We start from the raw sequence: 14,513 nt of genomic DNA, 5'->3' as shown, positions 1-14,513 counted from the left end.
AAAGTAATTTTCTGACTAATCTCTTGCATTTATGACTTTCACAGGTCTATAAAGCAAAGGAAAGCTGGTGTAAGACGATAAGCACAGTCACATTCACACCTATTGACCAAGTTGCCAGTCCCAGTTGTGATTGCTAAAGAAGAATTATCTGTAGTTTTCATTCAGCACTATATGGACAGTTGTCTTAACAACTAGAGCCAGACACTAGGACTTGTTCAGGTACTATTGCTGAACCTGCCTTATTCTGGGGTTCCTTCTAAGGGTGTCTTTCCTCTTGAGGAGCTTGTTGGCCTTGTGATATTCAGCACCTTCCACAAGGATGCTATGCCTAATAGAGGAGAACTGGAAGAAAGCTATTTGGCTTCTTGCATGTTGTTGACACTGTTGCTGGTTCCTCATCCATATAAATCAGAATGTTTACATAATATACTTTGTTCTGCTTTCCAATGTAGATCACCACTTCTCTGCTGGACTGTATATTGTTTTCAATGTCAGTAAAAGCTGGAAGTCATGCCTTCTGTGAACAATAGGCAAAAAAAGCCATATTTGCAGGAGACTCATCTTGAAATGAGAGTTCTATGGGAGCTTAGAACTAATGCTTTTTTTTAAATGAGCAGGGATCCCCAAACTTGGCAACTTTAAGACTTGTGGACTTCAACTCCCAGAATTCCAGAATTCACAAGTCTTAAAGTTGCCAAGTTTAAAGATCTCTGATTATGAGGCTGGCTCCCGGAGTCTTCTACCCCTGGAGAGAAAATTTGGGGTTTGTGTGTTTTGCTTCCATATGTTAGGTATCTGTTAATTGAAAAGATGTGTTTTAAAAAAAATGTGTGTAATCTGAAGCCCCTATAAGATCCTGTAACAGGCCAATTGCTCAGTAAAAGACTTCATGAAAACATCCAGTGAGTAAATACTCAGAAGTCCAGCCTCCTTGGGCGTTCCTGTGTCCTGACACTCTAATTGGTTGGTAAACAATGGGTTGGGCTCATTGAAATAATAGAATGCAAAGAATTTCCTAATGCTGAACTCTCCTGAGGAAATACTAATGAGAACAGAACAAAACTCTTTTGAGATACAAGGGCTGTGCAGGAAACGGTGCCTACAGTTAAGAGGGAGCAAGGGCAGCTTTCCTCTGAGAGAATAACTTCGGAAAACTTAAGAGAACTGTACAACTCTCAACCCTGAAAAGGCATCATGACTGAAAACCAGGACTACAATTCTCTTTTACATAAGCATTCAGATGTCTTTTATAGGTATCCGCTGACACTGGTCCGTGGAATCCCCCTGATGGAACCTATTGCAAATCAATGGGATCCCATTGAAAACTTCCAGGCAAGACCAGATGATTTGATCATCTCAACTTATCCTAAAGCAGGTGAGATGTTATGGGGCAATATAGTGGAGGGAAGGTGGCAAGAACAAAAGTCAGGATAATAAAGAGAAGACCTGAGCACTGATCACACAAAAATGTAACAATCGCTCTATCCAGATGTGACAAACAGCTCTTAGAATTGGGGCATATGGCATGTGCTGAAAAACTGAGAGTAATGCATTTTTTTCTTGCACCTTTTGAATCCGTTTTGGCTGAAGGATTGTCTTCCAACGGTAGATTTTTTTATGAGTACTTGTTTTGATAATGCTGGAAGTACACATTAGGATAAACTAGAACCAACTTTTAGAGTTTCATAAATCGGTGTTTATATGGATTAAGTGTCATATGATACTTCCCAAAGACATAAAACCAGTTGTTTTATAGAAATAGAACACAGGTTTGATTTTTTTTTTTTTTGTAAAAAAAAAAAAATCTGCTTTCAAGATTTTGCTTTTCAACACTGTCTTAGAAGTAAAAGGGTTGAAGGTTGTCAATAGGAAATTGTGTCTATAAGTAGATTGCTTGTTAATTTGTATATTACTATTTCAAAATGCATGAAACAGGAATGGAAAAAATAACGAAAAATAAATTGTGATAATCATGAGACATTTTTCTGTCCTGTATTCTCTAAGCTTCTTTAGATGACCTCAGATGCAATGAATGCTTCCATTCAGGAAACTCCATTCTTCATTTTTCTTTTTCCATTTCTACCCTCTAACAAAATATATTCTGTTTACAAGAGCATATGAATTCCTCACTGGGCTTTTTGGTTCCCTCCCCCCCCCAACCCAGCATTTACTATATGATCTTTTTCTAAAAACTGTTCTTATTTTCACAAATCTTGGGTTCCCCCAATTTTGCTGATACTTTTTTTTGTCATGTGCGGATGGTGCAGTTTTAATTCATATGAAATGAAATATTTATTTGTTCTTCTACATGTAATAGCGCATTTGTTGAATGGTGAATATTAATATTGCACCATTTATACAACTTAGTATATTGGCAAAATATAAGGAGGTGGGACCACTGTCGTGAATTGTAATGGTGGGGAAGGTTTGTATTGTCACCAAGCGATTGTCCAAATTGTTTCTCTCCTCTGGGCTTTCAGGTACCACATGGATGCAAGAAATTGTGGATCTAGTATTGAACAAAGGTGATTTGGAAAAGGCACAGAGGGCCCCCATATATGTGCGGATCCCATTTTTAGAAATCTGCTCGCCACCTCCTATGCCTTCTGGTAAGGCCAGGAAGCTTTGCTATCTTGATATCCATCTCTAGATATTGAATATATAGGCTGTTGGACTGATGTTGTCTCCTATTCTGCTTCTTCTTCCTCAGGAGTTGATAAGTTGGTGAATGCTCCATCTCCTCGTGTGATCAAGACCCACCTCCCCTTCCAGCTTGTCCCTAAAAGCTTTTGGGAAAATAACTGCAAAGTACTTTCATTTAAGGCTCCTCATATATTTGTCCCTCTCTTCAGCCCTAATCTATTGTCACATGCATATCATTCTCTTTTCTATCCCATTACAGATGATCTACGTTGCTCGCAATGCCAAGGATAATGTGGTATCCTATTACTTCTTTGACCAGATGAATTTAACTCAGCCAGATCCAGGGGCCTGGGAAGAGTATGTTACAAAATTCATGGAAGGCAAACGTAGGTAGAAACCAGTGGTCAGCCTGTAGCCAATGCGTCCATCAGAATTTAGAGTCGAAAGCTCAAACTATAGCAAAATGCCAAAAACAATTTTTAGAGTAATATATTGTAAGAAACAGAGATGCACCACATGCATTCAGCTTACCAGGAATGATCCGCCAAAATGACATCCCTGAGCTGGCATTGTGTATCTTTCTAGAGTTCACCACAATTCAAAATATCTGGGAACTGGGGTTTGCCTCCTTTTTATAATTTTCTTAAGGGAGAGTGAGTGCACACAATAATACCTTAAATAAGGCATCCTCTCCAGCAGACAATATTTGAGGATGGTCTGATGATTGATTTTGTCAATATGTTGGGGAGTCCAACAGCTGAACATTTGCTGAGAATATTTTTAGGGAAAGTATTTCTGCTTGGTTTCCTTCCTTAGCATGTGTTAGATCAGAGAACTTGGTTTGTCTTATTATCTTAATTAATTAAGCAACACTGTATCGATTTAAAAGCAAAGGTGATTTATAGTACCATGAAGCAATCTGCAAAGCTTGCTCAGCAATACTTTTGAAATGTAGATGTGGGGAATTTGTAATATCAACTTGGCTATTGCAAGAATTTGCAATAACTTATTGGAAAATTGATCTTCTGTTTGCTAAAGGCCAAAAGTGGATCTCACCATTAGCTCCTTGCCAGTCTTATGAGATGCCACCACCAAAATTTTGTTTTGGGACACAGGTCCCCAGTTTATTCTTACTTAGGCCCTGGATATAAATAAAGATAATACCGGAATTCTGATTTTGGAGGCAGAGAATTTTAACGTTAGGCTAATGAACTTTGCCTTGTATAGAACTCTTCTTGAATATCTACTTGGAAAATAAGAAATGGTTTTCTTTTCATGTCTAGTGCAGCATCTTTTTCCATGTTCCTCTTGTAGTCTGTGACTTTTAAAATCCATTTTTGGACCAGCCTCAGTCTCGTCTGGCCAAATTTGCTCCTCTTCTATCACATCTTTTAAATACAGTCTAACTACAGAGGCAGACAATCTTAAAAAGATTTCTTATAATTAATTCCAAAATCCTATTTCAAATTCATCTGGACCCTCAATCCATTTGTAACTTTATAAAACCAAATTTTCAATTAACCTTTTGCTGTTTATTCCTCACTCCAAATTATTGAAGTCCTTAAACTTGCAATTTAAAACTTATTTTACTAAGTTGAAGGAAATTTACCCAGAATGGTAAAATACAGATCCAAAGTTCCTAATAGCTGAAAAGCGGTCAACAAGCGATTTTGAAAGTAATTAGAAAAGGAAGTACACAAAGCTGTTTTTTTTTAAAGGCACTGATCATAGTTTGAGAAAGATGGCTATTCTCTCATCTCCCAGAGTTCTAAAACCACCAGAAACCACTATCTTGTGATCTTCTCAGGAGGAACAGTTGTATGAAGTACTTGTAGATGATCTCAACTCCTTTCTTTATCTAGAGGTGAATTACATCTACTCATTAATTCTTCATTCAGCCATGATCATTTACTCTGTATTCTGTTAATTTTTTTCTTTCTGTGGGCAATCCACTTCAAATACCTTGCCATGAAAAATGGAAAAGTTTTCCAGGCAGCCTTGTCAAGTCAAAACTGACTCAATGGCTACCCCCCCAAAAAATATCCTTCAGAAGTTTCTTGTCATCCACACCCTTTTTTTTCATAAACTGATTTTCTCTAATCTGTTTCCTGCTATGTTATCCACCCTTTCAGTCACTGGGTTTAATTTTATTTGCTAAAAAATTGGCAGTGCCAACTGCTATCAAGGGATTTGATGTCTCTACAAACCTTTCGGGAGTCACATGTGTAACTTTCAGGTTATATTGTGTACCAAATTTTAATTGTTCATAATAAGGAAACTCCATCCTAAAGTAGGTTTTTTTTTTACTGCAGCACTGGATACTGGCTCATATCCAATATTTTTTAATTGGAAACTGCCTTATATAACAGAGGCCATTGCTTTTTCTAGTTGACTCTTGTTCCAATGATTCACCCTTGTTCCAATTATGTTTGAAGTTCGAGAAAGAGAAGAATGTTTCTCAGTCCATTCTGGAGATATGAAGTCTGGAACCCCAAACTCAATCAGTTTAACCTGCTTATAACTAATCTTTTTTTATTTCTACAAAACATTGATCCCTAGATCAGTCAAATGGTATGTGCTACTTAAGTCACTAAAAACAGCCAAGGTTGAAAATAACCAAGCTTAGCACGATGTGTAAATACAATTTCTAAGTTTGTGTGAAAACAATCTTGGGTGCAGAGATGATGCCCTCACAATAGTCTTTTATCATCTGTAATTATTTAAAGTAAGAGTTTTATTCTCTTTTGTATTTGATTTCTCTTTCCATTTCTCTTAAAATCTGGTTTCTGTTACAGAATAGTTCAAATGTTGGTTGAAGGAGAAAATGTTTGCAAAAGTTGTAGTTTTAGGCAGAAGGTTTTCAACTGGGGTTGTTATAGAGCCGATCGATCCATTATACACACAGAAAAAAAATCAGTTGCCTAAGAAGCATATTTATTTTTCATTTTTTAAATGTAAGTAGCTTTTGGAAATTACTATTCTCATCATTCATTGCATGCTTCCTCTCAGGTGATGCTATTTAGTTAAAATATATGCAAGTAAGCTTGGTAACAAAATATAAATTGTTTACAAAAGTATATATTCACCTATGCAGATTTAATTAAGTAATAGAATGATAAGTGACTCCAGTATTATATGTACAGCAAAGAGAGGGGTGAGTGGTTTTTTGTGTGGTTTTTTTTTGTGAGGGACTGCATTACCATTTGGATAATCTACCTGGGATTAGTGTCAATTTAAAACAGGAAGAGTAAAAGCCTTATATACACCACTCTTGCATTTATGCCCAATTTGCACACTCTGCCACTTGCAATCGCTCACCCAATGCAACACAACCATTCATTTACTGACCATTCAAAGTTGCAGCCCTGAAAAAAGAGACATGCCTAGTTTTTACACTTTTGACAGCATCTCCATGGTCACCTGATCAAAATTTGGGAGCTTGGCAACTGGCATGGTTTTATGGGATAGCAACAGCATTAGACTTAGACTTATATACTGCCTCATAGTGCTTTAGAGCACTATTTGTAATCATTTTAGCTGGCTTGCAACAAGCAAAGTCAATGGGGAAAGCAAGATTTGCTTAATGGCCACATGATTCATTTAACAACTGTAGTGGGTTTTTTTAACAACAGTGGCAAAAAACGGTTGTAAAATGGGGCAAAATTCCCTTAACAAATGCCTTCTTAGCAATGGAAATTTGGGGCTCAATTGTAGTCAAGGATTATCTGTATTTCCTCACTTCCACTCTTCCGTTCATTCATGTTCCTTCCTGAAGTACCTTTCTGTTGTTTTATATAAGTCCGTCATCCTTTTGTTCTTTTTCATAACTTTCATCCTCCCATAGAAATACATTCTGAACCCAAAGTCTAGTTCCCATTGTTTTCCCAGTTACTTCTCTCCTCTCTTTTGCCATATTTTCTTTGAAAACCTTATTGGGATATAGTAAATGCCAATGAGTCTTGTGAGATTGACAGGTAAGTGACTGTGTATTATTGCACTGCTATTGATCAATTGATTTCATTAAATGAATGATGATCCTTGTTTTTCCATCTTACTTTATAACTTAGTTGCCTGGGGATCTTGGTATGATCACGTACAGCGTTATTGGGATGAGAAAGATAATCATCGTATTCTCTACGTCTTCTATGAAGACATGAAGAAAGTAAGTTCCAAGTGGTGGAGAAACCGAATCCACATAAAAGAGTGGTGGAGAAATCTTTTCAATATTGCACAATCTTTGGGATTAGCAAAGATCTGAATCACAGTTTCTTAATAGTGTCTGTAGATTATTGCTTTCATGTCCTGGTTAAGGGGTTTCAAAGGTACAGCATTTCATTGACTGTTGTGGAAAACAGAATGTTGTGATAATCAGTAGCCTGATGCCAGGGATTCTGCCAGTCCTCAAACAATACCTACAGCATCCCACAATGTTTATACACACTCACAGCCACCCCAGTGAAATCTCATGAAGCATCTAAACTTCATAGCTTCGGCGAGAATGAAAACTTTCCAGTAAGAAAGTTGAAATTTTATGAGACCATAATGTTTTCACAGTAAAGATTATGAAATTTTACTTTCTTTTTTAATAGTATTTTATTTTTTAAAGGGATTGTAATTACAACAGCAAAACCTTAACAATAAAAACTGTTGTGATTGGAAAAAGAGAAATGTAGAAGGTGCAGAAAATGATGAAAAATAGAAAGAAATAGAAAAGAAAGAAAAATAAGAATATAGTAAATAAAAATAAAATAAATATACTTTATTTTACTTCCCACCTTTAACACAAGTATAAAAAAGTATAAAGAAATTTAATAACTTTTCTCTTGAAGTAAAACAAATTGTTCCCATCTCTTACCTTATTAACAAATCCATAAAGTGTCATCATTTCAATCCTAATGTCAGCAAAAGTCCATTAATAACATATTGAGAGCCAGTTTAGTCTCATTGTTAAGGCACAGACTAAAAACCAGAGACTGTGAGTTCTAGTCTTGCCTAGCCATGAAAGCTGATTGGATGACTTTGGATAAGTCTCTCTCACATTTGAGGCTAAGGTGACAAGTTGACTGACGAATTCCTGTTGCAACCAAATGGATCAACCCTATGTTGAACAGGAAAAACAAACAAACAGGCCTTGCATTTATGGGGAAATGCCAGCAATAAAAAATAAGTAAGTAAGCAAAGAAGTAAATAAATAAATATCTATTTTAACTTTGATCACATAAATCTTTATATTCCTTCTTTTTACTTCAATCAATCTTAATCTTTAGACCCCCTCAAATAATTTTGTAGTATTTTATTTCTTTTCCATTTTTATTTGTCCCTTTCTCACAAGTTTCTTCAAAACTTTAACAAGCCTCTTCTGTAATTGCAAAGTAGAGAAATGTAGAAGGTGCAGAAAATGATGAAAAATAGAAAGTCATTATCTTGGCTTGTTAATATGTATATAATATTAATTATTTATTAAGACATCAACTGGTGAAAGTCCAGTTGCCTCTTGAAAAAAAAAACACCTTTGGGATCACCCAGTGCTATCAAATGTCAATCCTAAGGTTCCTAATAGCTGAAAAGCAATTAAAGGTTAGCAGTATTCCAATATTTGAAAGATTGCCACAAAGAGCAAGGGCTCTACTTATTTACCAAAGCATCTGAAGGCAAGACAAGAAGCAATGGATGGAAACTAATCAAGGAGAGAAGCAACCTGGAATTAAGGGGAAACTTCCTAAAAGTGAGAATTAAACAGTGGAACAACTTGCCTTCAGAAGTTGTAGATGCTTCATCACTGGAGTTTTTAAAGAAGAGACTGGACGGTCACTTGTCTGAAATGGTATAGGGGGTCCTGCTTGAGCATGGGATTGGACTAGAAGACTTTCAGGGCCCCTTTCAGTGCTATTCTGATTGATTGATCCCAAAAGTGATTAGAAAAGGAAATATGAGAAGCCAGTGTCCTTTCAAAAGTGCTGATGAAGAGAACATGTTTTTTCCTCTTGTCTCCCAGAGTTCTAACCTGACACATCTCAAACATACCTTTGAAATCTAGGAACTATACTTTTTTTTTCATATTCTTCAATTAAAATTAATTAAATTATTTTATAGAACTTTTTAAGGGAAATCTCCTACACTCCAACCGTTTGGACCCTGCATGCTCTTTTGGATGCTACCAGCCATGAGAATGAGACTCAGTTCCAGCAATTATTTCTTTACAGTACTAGTTAAAATGGAGAGCTTACTCATTATTGAACACTCTTTACCGTTTCAGTCCACACCTCTCTCCCATCTGTGACTTGTCAGCCAGGCTAATTTTAGATTTAGTTTTAAATTAGGATAGATCTGTATTCAGAAATAGCCTGACCCCTCACAAATGTGGAGTACCTCTGCACTTGTGAACTGTTAGACAACTTAAGAAGGTTAAGCACCATTCCAAGTACCCCACCTACAAACATCCTACTCTGCTTCTTCAACTCCCCCTACCTCACCATCACCCCAAATTAAGTGAGTGAATGGTGGGTACTTTTCTGCCAAATGACACTTGGTGGGAGAAAATTGAAGCCAAAGAAATTCACCAATTACTGTCCTCAGTTTGTCCTATATTTAAGAATAGCGGCAACTCTAGTCTTGTTAAACAAAGCAATAGCCTGAAAACTTTTCTGCACTTGACTCAAGGACTAATGAATTTCAATCTGTCTGAAGGTTTCAAGATTACTTCATAGCATTAGGCAACTACTTTCCTGCCTGGATGTCTTGAAAATGGAAGAATTCCAGAAAACCATCAGTTGTAGAGAAAATAATGTGTAAAGAGGGAAATATTATTTTGACATAAAGAATGACTAAAATGATCAAGTTACATTTTTACCCGGTTAAAGATATGTTGAAATATTTTGGGTGGATCATGGTAACACTAAAGTTACTGGAAATGTTTTCGAAATCTGTTTTTTTTTCTGATTGGGAGATAATATGCTGAGTGGCTTTGCATAACTGAATTTAACTTTGTTTTAGTAACAAGGAGAAAAGGGGCGGGAGGAACTCGGGAATGTCTTTGCTTTAGCTTTGTCTTGTTGATTTTATTTTGTTTGCCAAATCTTCATTTTTCTATCAAATTCAATTTGTGTCAACAGGAGTAAGAATAAACATGAATAAGAACACAGGAAATGGGTAACAAATAAACGGGTACAGTAGGACAGGGACGATAGGCAGGCTGGTACTCGCTTATTACGGACCTCTTAGAAAGGCAGTGAGGTCCATGGTAGACAATTTAAGGTTGTTTTGTTTTGTTTTTGCAGAGGCAACGGTGGGGGTTTATTTTATTTATAGTATTTATATATTAGATGTATCTATTAAGATAGGTACATCTAATTAACATTATGTTGCTTGGTTGACACACTACACAAAGCTGAGCTTTGTAAAACCATGATTTATTGAATAAATCACAGTTTTGAGGATTCAGCCAAGTGAGCAATCTGGTGAAGACGCTTTCCTCCCACTCAGAAGGTTGAAAGTTCAATCCTAGGCAGAAACAGATGTTTCTCTCTCAGGATGCAAAGAGAAATTATCTGCTGTGAACTCCATACACAGCATAATTAAATCAACCATATTACAGATTGTTTTGGACTTACAACTGTAATATAGCCTGTTCATCACAGTTGTAAATCCTGATGGTTATAAAATAGGTTGATCACGTGACCAATCTGATTTTACAAGGTTTTTTTTTGAGGCTGTCATTAAGGGAATGCCGCAATTATTTAAGCAAACCAGTGGATTGCTATGGATATGGTTTTGCTTAAAAACGGAAGTAACTGCAAAACCCTCATAAGACATTGTCATGTGACCACAGGATGATATCAGTGGACATAAATATAGTCTGGTTGCTAAGTGCTCAAAATTCAGTCACATGATTTTGCCCATTGTCTTCTTATTAGTCCATTCCTCCTCTTTCTTAGCCTTCACATCTTTTAAAAGTGCACATTTATCATAAGAAAATGCCCATTTTGCATTGAAGTTGTTCTCACACATCTAGTTGCTTCCTCCAAATTAGTGTCCAGGACAATTGTGAGATGCTAGGAGAATAATATAGGTAAAGTAGTAGATCCAAAGGTCATCTTATTTGATTCCTAGAGGTAAAACTATCTCTCCATTATTTTCTACATCCTCTCACCAAACTTTTCAGCATCAAAGAGCATGCAGTGAATTAATTTCATATTACTCACATTGTGGCCTTTTCCCCATCCATGCCTACTTTCTGCCAGGATTTAGCCCGTGAAGTCCGCCGTGTAAAAGATTTCCTGCAGGTCGACTTGTCTGAAGACATTGTTCAGAAAATAGTGCATAAGGCAACATTTGAAAACATGAAAAAGAATCCCATGGCAAATTATGAAACCGTACCCAGTTCCATCTTTGACAAGTCAAAAAGTTCCTTCATGAGGAAAGGTAAGATCAAGAACTCAAAATGATGTTCTTTTATTTATAGAGTGACTTTCATTAAAATAAGAAGAAAAACTGGCAATTTAAACTAGTTCTAAATTAGGAACCTTTATATCTGGAATAAGCAATGTTTTGGTGGCCGTTGACACTGAAGATTTTTGTGAAGGTTAAGGGCTATTGAATGGATGAAAATCCAGTCAGACATGGAGATGTGATTGCAATTCCTTGTTTTTCCCTTGTTTTTGAGGGAAGGAAATAGAGTAGGAAGGGCTGTATTCATTCAGTATTACTAAGTTTTACCGCCTTAATATAACATGAAACAGTGTCAGTGATTTAGGAACTATGATTTAGGTATGTGCTGGAGGCTTCAGGAAACAGATTTGGGGCAGTAAATTATCCACCTACTTTTATGTCAAATCCTACAGAGTTTCCTTATCCATGGTCCAAACTTTATAGGACTAGCCTTTGGGGGTCTAGGACTGTTCTCCTCGTACCCTTCGCCGCCCCTTTTTGGCCCCGGGTTCCACCCCCATCCATTCACCTCTACAATTTCTCTTCAACTGTTAGGACCCTAGCTGTTCACGCTGGCCAATGGGGCCCAGTCTCTTTAGTCCCAGACCCTTCATCATGGGCCATTCGGCGAAAAACTGTTCACCCCGGGCTTTTGGGCTCAGGTGACAGTTCACCGCCAGTCAATTGGAGGAAGGGAAGGGAGAAAGAGAGAGAGAGGGAGGGAGAAAGTGTTCCATGTGGAGTTTCCACTCGGGGGGGGGGTGTTTCTCTGCCCAGTTGCCTTGGGTCCGAGCTAGAAAATCCTTTGCACAGGAAAGTTAAAATCATGACTTTCTACTTGTCACAATTCCTCCGACTCCTTCTCTTACTTTTGCGCCAAAGCTGTCACCTGAGCCCAAAAGCCCGGGATGAACAGTTTTTTGCCAAATAGCCCATGACGAAGGGTCTGGGACTAAAGAAGCTGGGTCCCATTGGCCGGCATGAACAGCTACGGTGCTAACAGCGGAGAAATGGTAGAGGTGAATGGCTGGTGGCGGAACCCAGCTGCCTTTGGTGTGTGTGTGTGTGTGTGTGTGTGTGTGTGTGTGTGAGAGAGAGAGAGAGAGAGAAAGAGAGAGAGAGAGAGAGAAGGAGGGAGGGAGGGAGGGTGAGGGAGGAGTTGCAATCCCATTCTTGTCAGAGGCACTATTTAAGATATTTCTGGGTTAAAAGGAATATCTGGTGACATCACCATTGCCTTGGGAGCGCCCATGTCATATTCCCATTTCATATTCCCATCAAGGAGTTGAAGCCAAAGACGGGAGCTCACTCTGCCACGCAGCAGCACTTGGGTCTCAAATGTGGGCTAGCTAATCTTTAAGCCAGCTTCTTAACCACATGACACTTCAGATGTGTCAAGCTCTTCAGAGGATTTGATTTGGGCTGCCATCTTTTAAACTTTTCTTGGGAGTAAGTTGCACTTGTGAATGAATATGCAGAGGAAGTCTAATCCTGACCCAGAAGAACAAGTGAAATTAACTATGACACAAATGTTACATACAAAACCAAAGCATATATGGAAAGCCATTGAGGCATCGTATATATGGAAATTCTCAGTCATCCATGTCATAATTATCCCAAAGATGCCTTTTCAAAAGGCAACTGGAAAAGCCAGTTGCCTTTTGAAAAAGCATCTTTGGGACATTCAGAAATCATATGATGTATATAAGAGAGATGTTCCAGAATTTGTTTTGCTTTTTTGTTTTTGTTTTAATTTTGGGAAAAAGCAAAAGCAGGGTAACTTCATCACTGGGGCCCTACTTAAAGAAAAAAGGGAAATATAGAAGGTGCAGAAAAGGACTTCTGGAAAACAACTACCACTGGATCAATCCTGATTTTCTTCTGCCTTTTTCAGAGAAAGCTGGAGAGAAACGACACCTACCTTTTATCAAAGAATATGGGTGGTGATCTTAGATCTTAGGAGAGTAAATGGTGGAATGGAATTTGCAGATGTAACCTAAGGTTTTTCTTAATTCCGAAACTCCCTCTAAGTTTTTTTTTTTTATTGTTGTTGCATTTCTTCAGGTACAGTTGGTGATTGGAAGAATTATTTCACAGTGGCTCAAAGGGAGGTATTTGACGCACATTACCAGCAGAAGATGAAAGGGACAAGTTTACATTTCCAGGAAGAATAACAGATCAGGAAATTATCCTCCCTGGGACTTATCAAATAGTAAAATATAGTCCCTTGGAAAACACTATTGTAACTATCCCAATAAATTAGTTTACTATTAAAAATGAGGATGCAATGCACATAGGTTCTGCAGTGGTTGAGTGATTGAGAGAAAGGACCCAAATTCTCTAGATAAAAGTATAAAAGCTAGAAATAAAGATGTTGAGAGTCTAGAAAGGGTGCAGAGAAGAGCAACAAAGATGATTAGGGGATTGGTGGCTAAAATATATAAAGAATGGTTTCTGGAATTGGCCATCTCTAGTTAAAGAAAAGAAGGACTAGGGGAGACATGATAGCAGTTTTCCAATATCTCAGAGACTGCCACAAAGAAGAGGGCGTCAAACTATTCTCCGAAGTACCTGAGGGCAGGACAAGAAGCAATGGGTGGAAATTAATCAAGGAGAAAAGGAAACTAAGAAGAAATTTCCTGACAATTAGAACAATTAATCAGTGGAATAACTTGCCTCCAGAGGTTGGGGGTCCTCCAACACTGAAAGTTATTAAGAAGAGATTAGGCAACTATTTGTCTGAAATTGTATAGGGTGTCCCGCCAAAGCAGAGGTTTGGACTAGAAGACCTCCGATACCCTTTCAACCAGGGGTGGGTTCCTGCTCACATTACCACCGGTTCAGCGCCGAAAACTTTTTCCCTGCACGTGCACATTTGTACTTTAAAAGGTCTGCGCATGCGCACAACATTAAAAAGGGGGGGGGATTACATTTTTTTCAATGAAGATTGTTCTGCACATGTGCAAAACTGAAAATCAAGATGCCGCCACTGAGGATAGAACTGGTATGGTCAGGTGTCTGCCTGAGTTACTATCTATTCAGCTGAACCGGTCCAAACTGGGAAGAACCCACCCCTGCTTTCAACTCTGGTATGTAGCTATTCTGTTAAAGAGAATCATTACTGTACTTAGTGAGGAATTGGGGAAGGGTCAAAAACTCAAGCTCTGCCCTTTTTGTAGATGCCACACGCTGAAAGGGAAAAAAACTTAGATTGTGACACCATAATTGGGAGGATACTATCCAGGGAGTCCTTGACTAACAACTAGAGGTGGTATTCAGCCGATTCACACTGGTTTGCATGAACCGGTAGCGAAAATTTGCCATAGGTCGCCAAACCAGCAGCGACTTCTGGCTGGCCACGCCCCCAAACCAGTTGTCTGGTTGCCACTCACTCGACCCTCCCTGCTCACTCACCCTGCCTGTTTGCTTGCTCTGCCTGCTCG

The 14,513-nt window shown here is 38.0% G+C and overlaps 1 protein-coding gene across 1 annotated transcript; it reads left to right on the top strand.

Moving 5' to 3' along the window:
* The first annotated feature begins 1,030 nt into the window (after positions 1 to 1,030).
* Positions 1,031 to 13,362, top strand: LOC106557085 (sulfotransferase 1B1). Its single transcript, XM_014076209.2, has 7 exons — positions 1,031 to 1,375; positions 2,481 to 2,609; positions 2,711 to 2,808; positions 2,903 to 3,029; positions 6,711 to 6,805; positions 10,884 to 11,064; positions 13,135 to 13,362. The coding sequence occupies exons 1-7, from the start codon at positions 1,195 to 1,197 to the stop codon at positions 13,242 to 13,244; spliced, it is 921 nt and encodes a 306-aa protein (XP_013931684.2). The 5' UTR covers positions 1,031 to 1,194; the 3' UTR covers positions 13,245 to 13,362.
* The last annotated feature ends 1,151 nt before the right edge of the window (positions 13,363 to 14,513 follow it).

Source organism: Thamnophis sirtalis, unplaced genomic scaffold (genome assembly GCF_051295495.1).
Source record: "Thamnophis sirtalis isolate CommonGarterSnake01/CBP01778 unplaced genomic scaffold, rThaSir2_p1.2 scaffold_4, whole genome shotgun sequence".
Lineage (NCBI taxonomy): Eukaryota > Metazoa > Chordata > Lepidosauria > Squamata > Natricidae > Thamnophis > Thamnophis sirtalis.
Note: the sequence above shows the minus strand (reverse complement) of the source record. Positions and strands in the feature narration are given on the sequence as shown.

Excerpts from the sequence above, each read along its gene's own strand:
- LOC106557085 (XM_014076209.2), top strand. The coding sequence starts at position 1,195 with ATGACTGAAAACCAGGACTACAATTCTCTTTTACATAAGCATTCAGAT. Across the intron at positions 2,809-2,902 it reads TTTGGGAAAATAACTGCAAA|ATGATCTACGTTGCTCGCAA; the intron begins GTACTTTCATTT and ends ATCCCATTACAG. Across the intron at positions 6,806-10,883 it reads TCTATGAAGACATGAAGAAA|GATTTAGCCCGTGAAGTCCG; the intron begins GTAAGTTCCAAG and ends ACTTTCTGCCAG.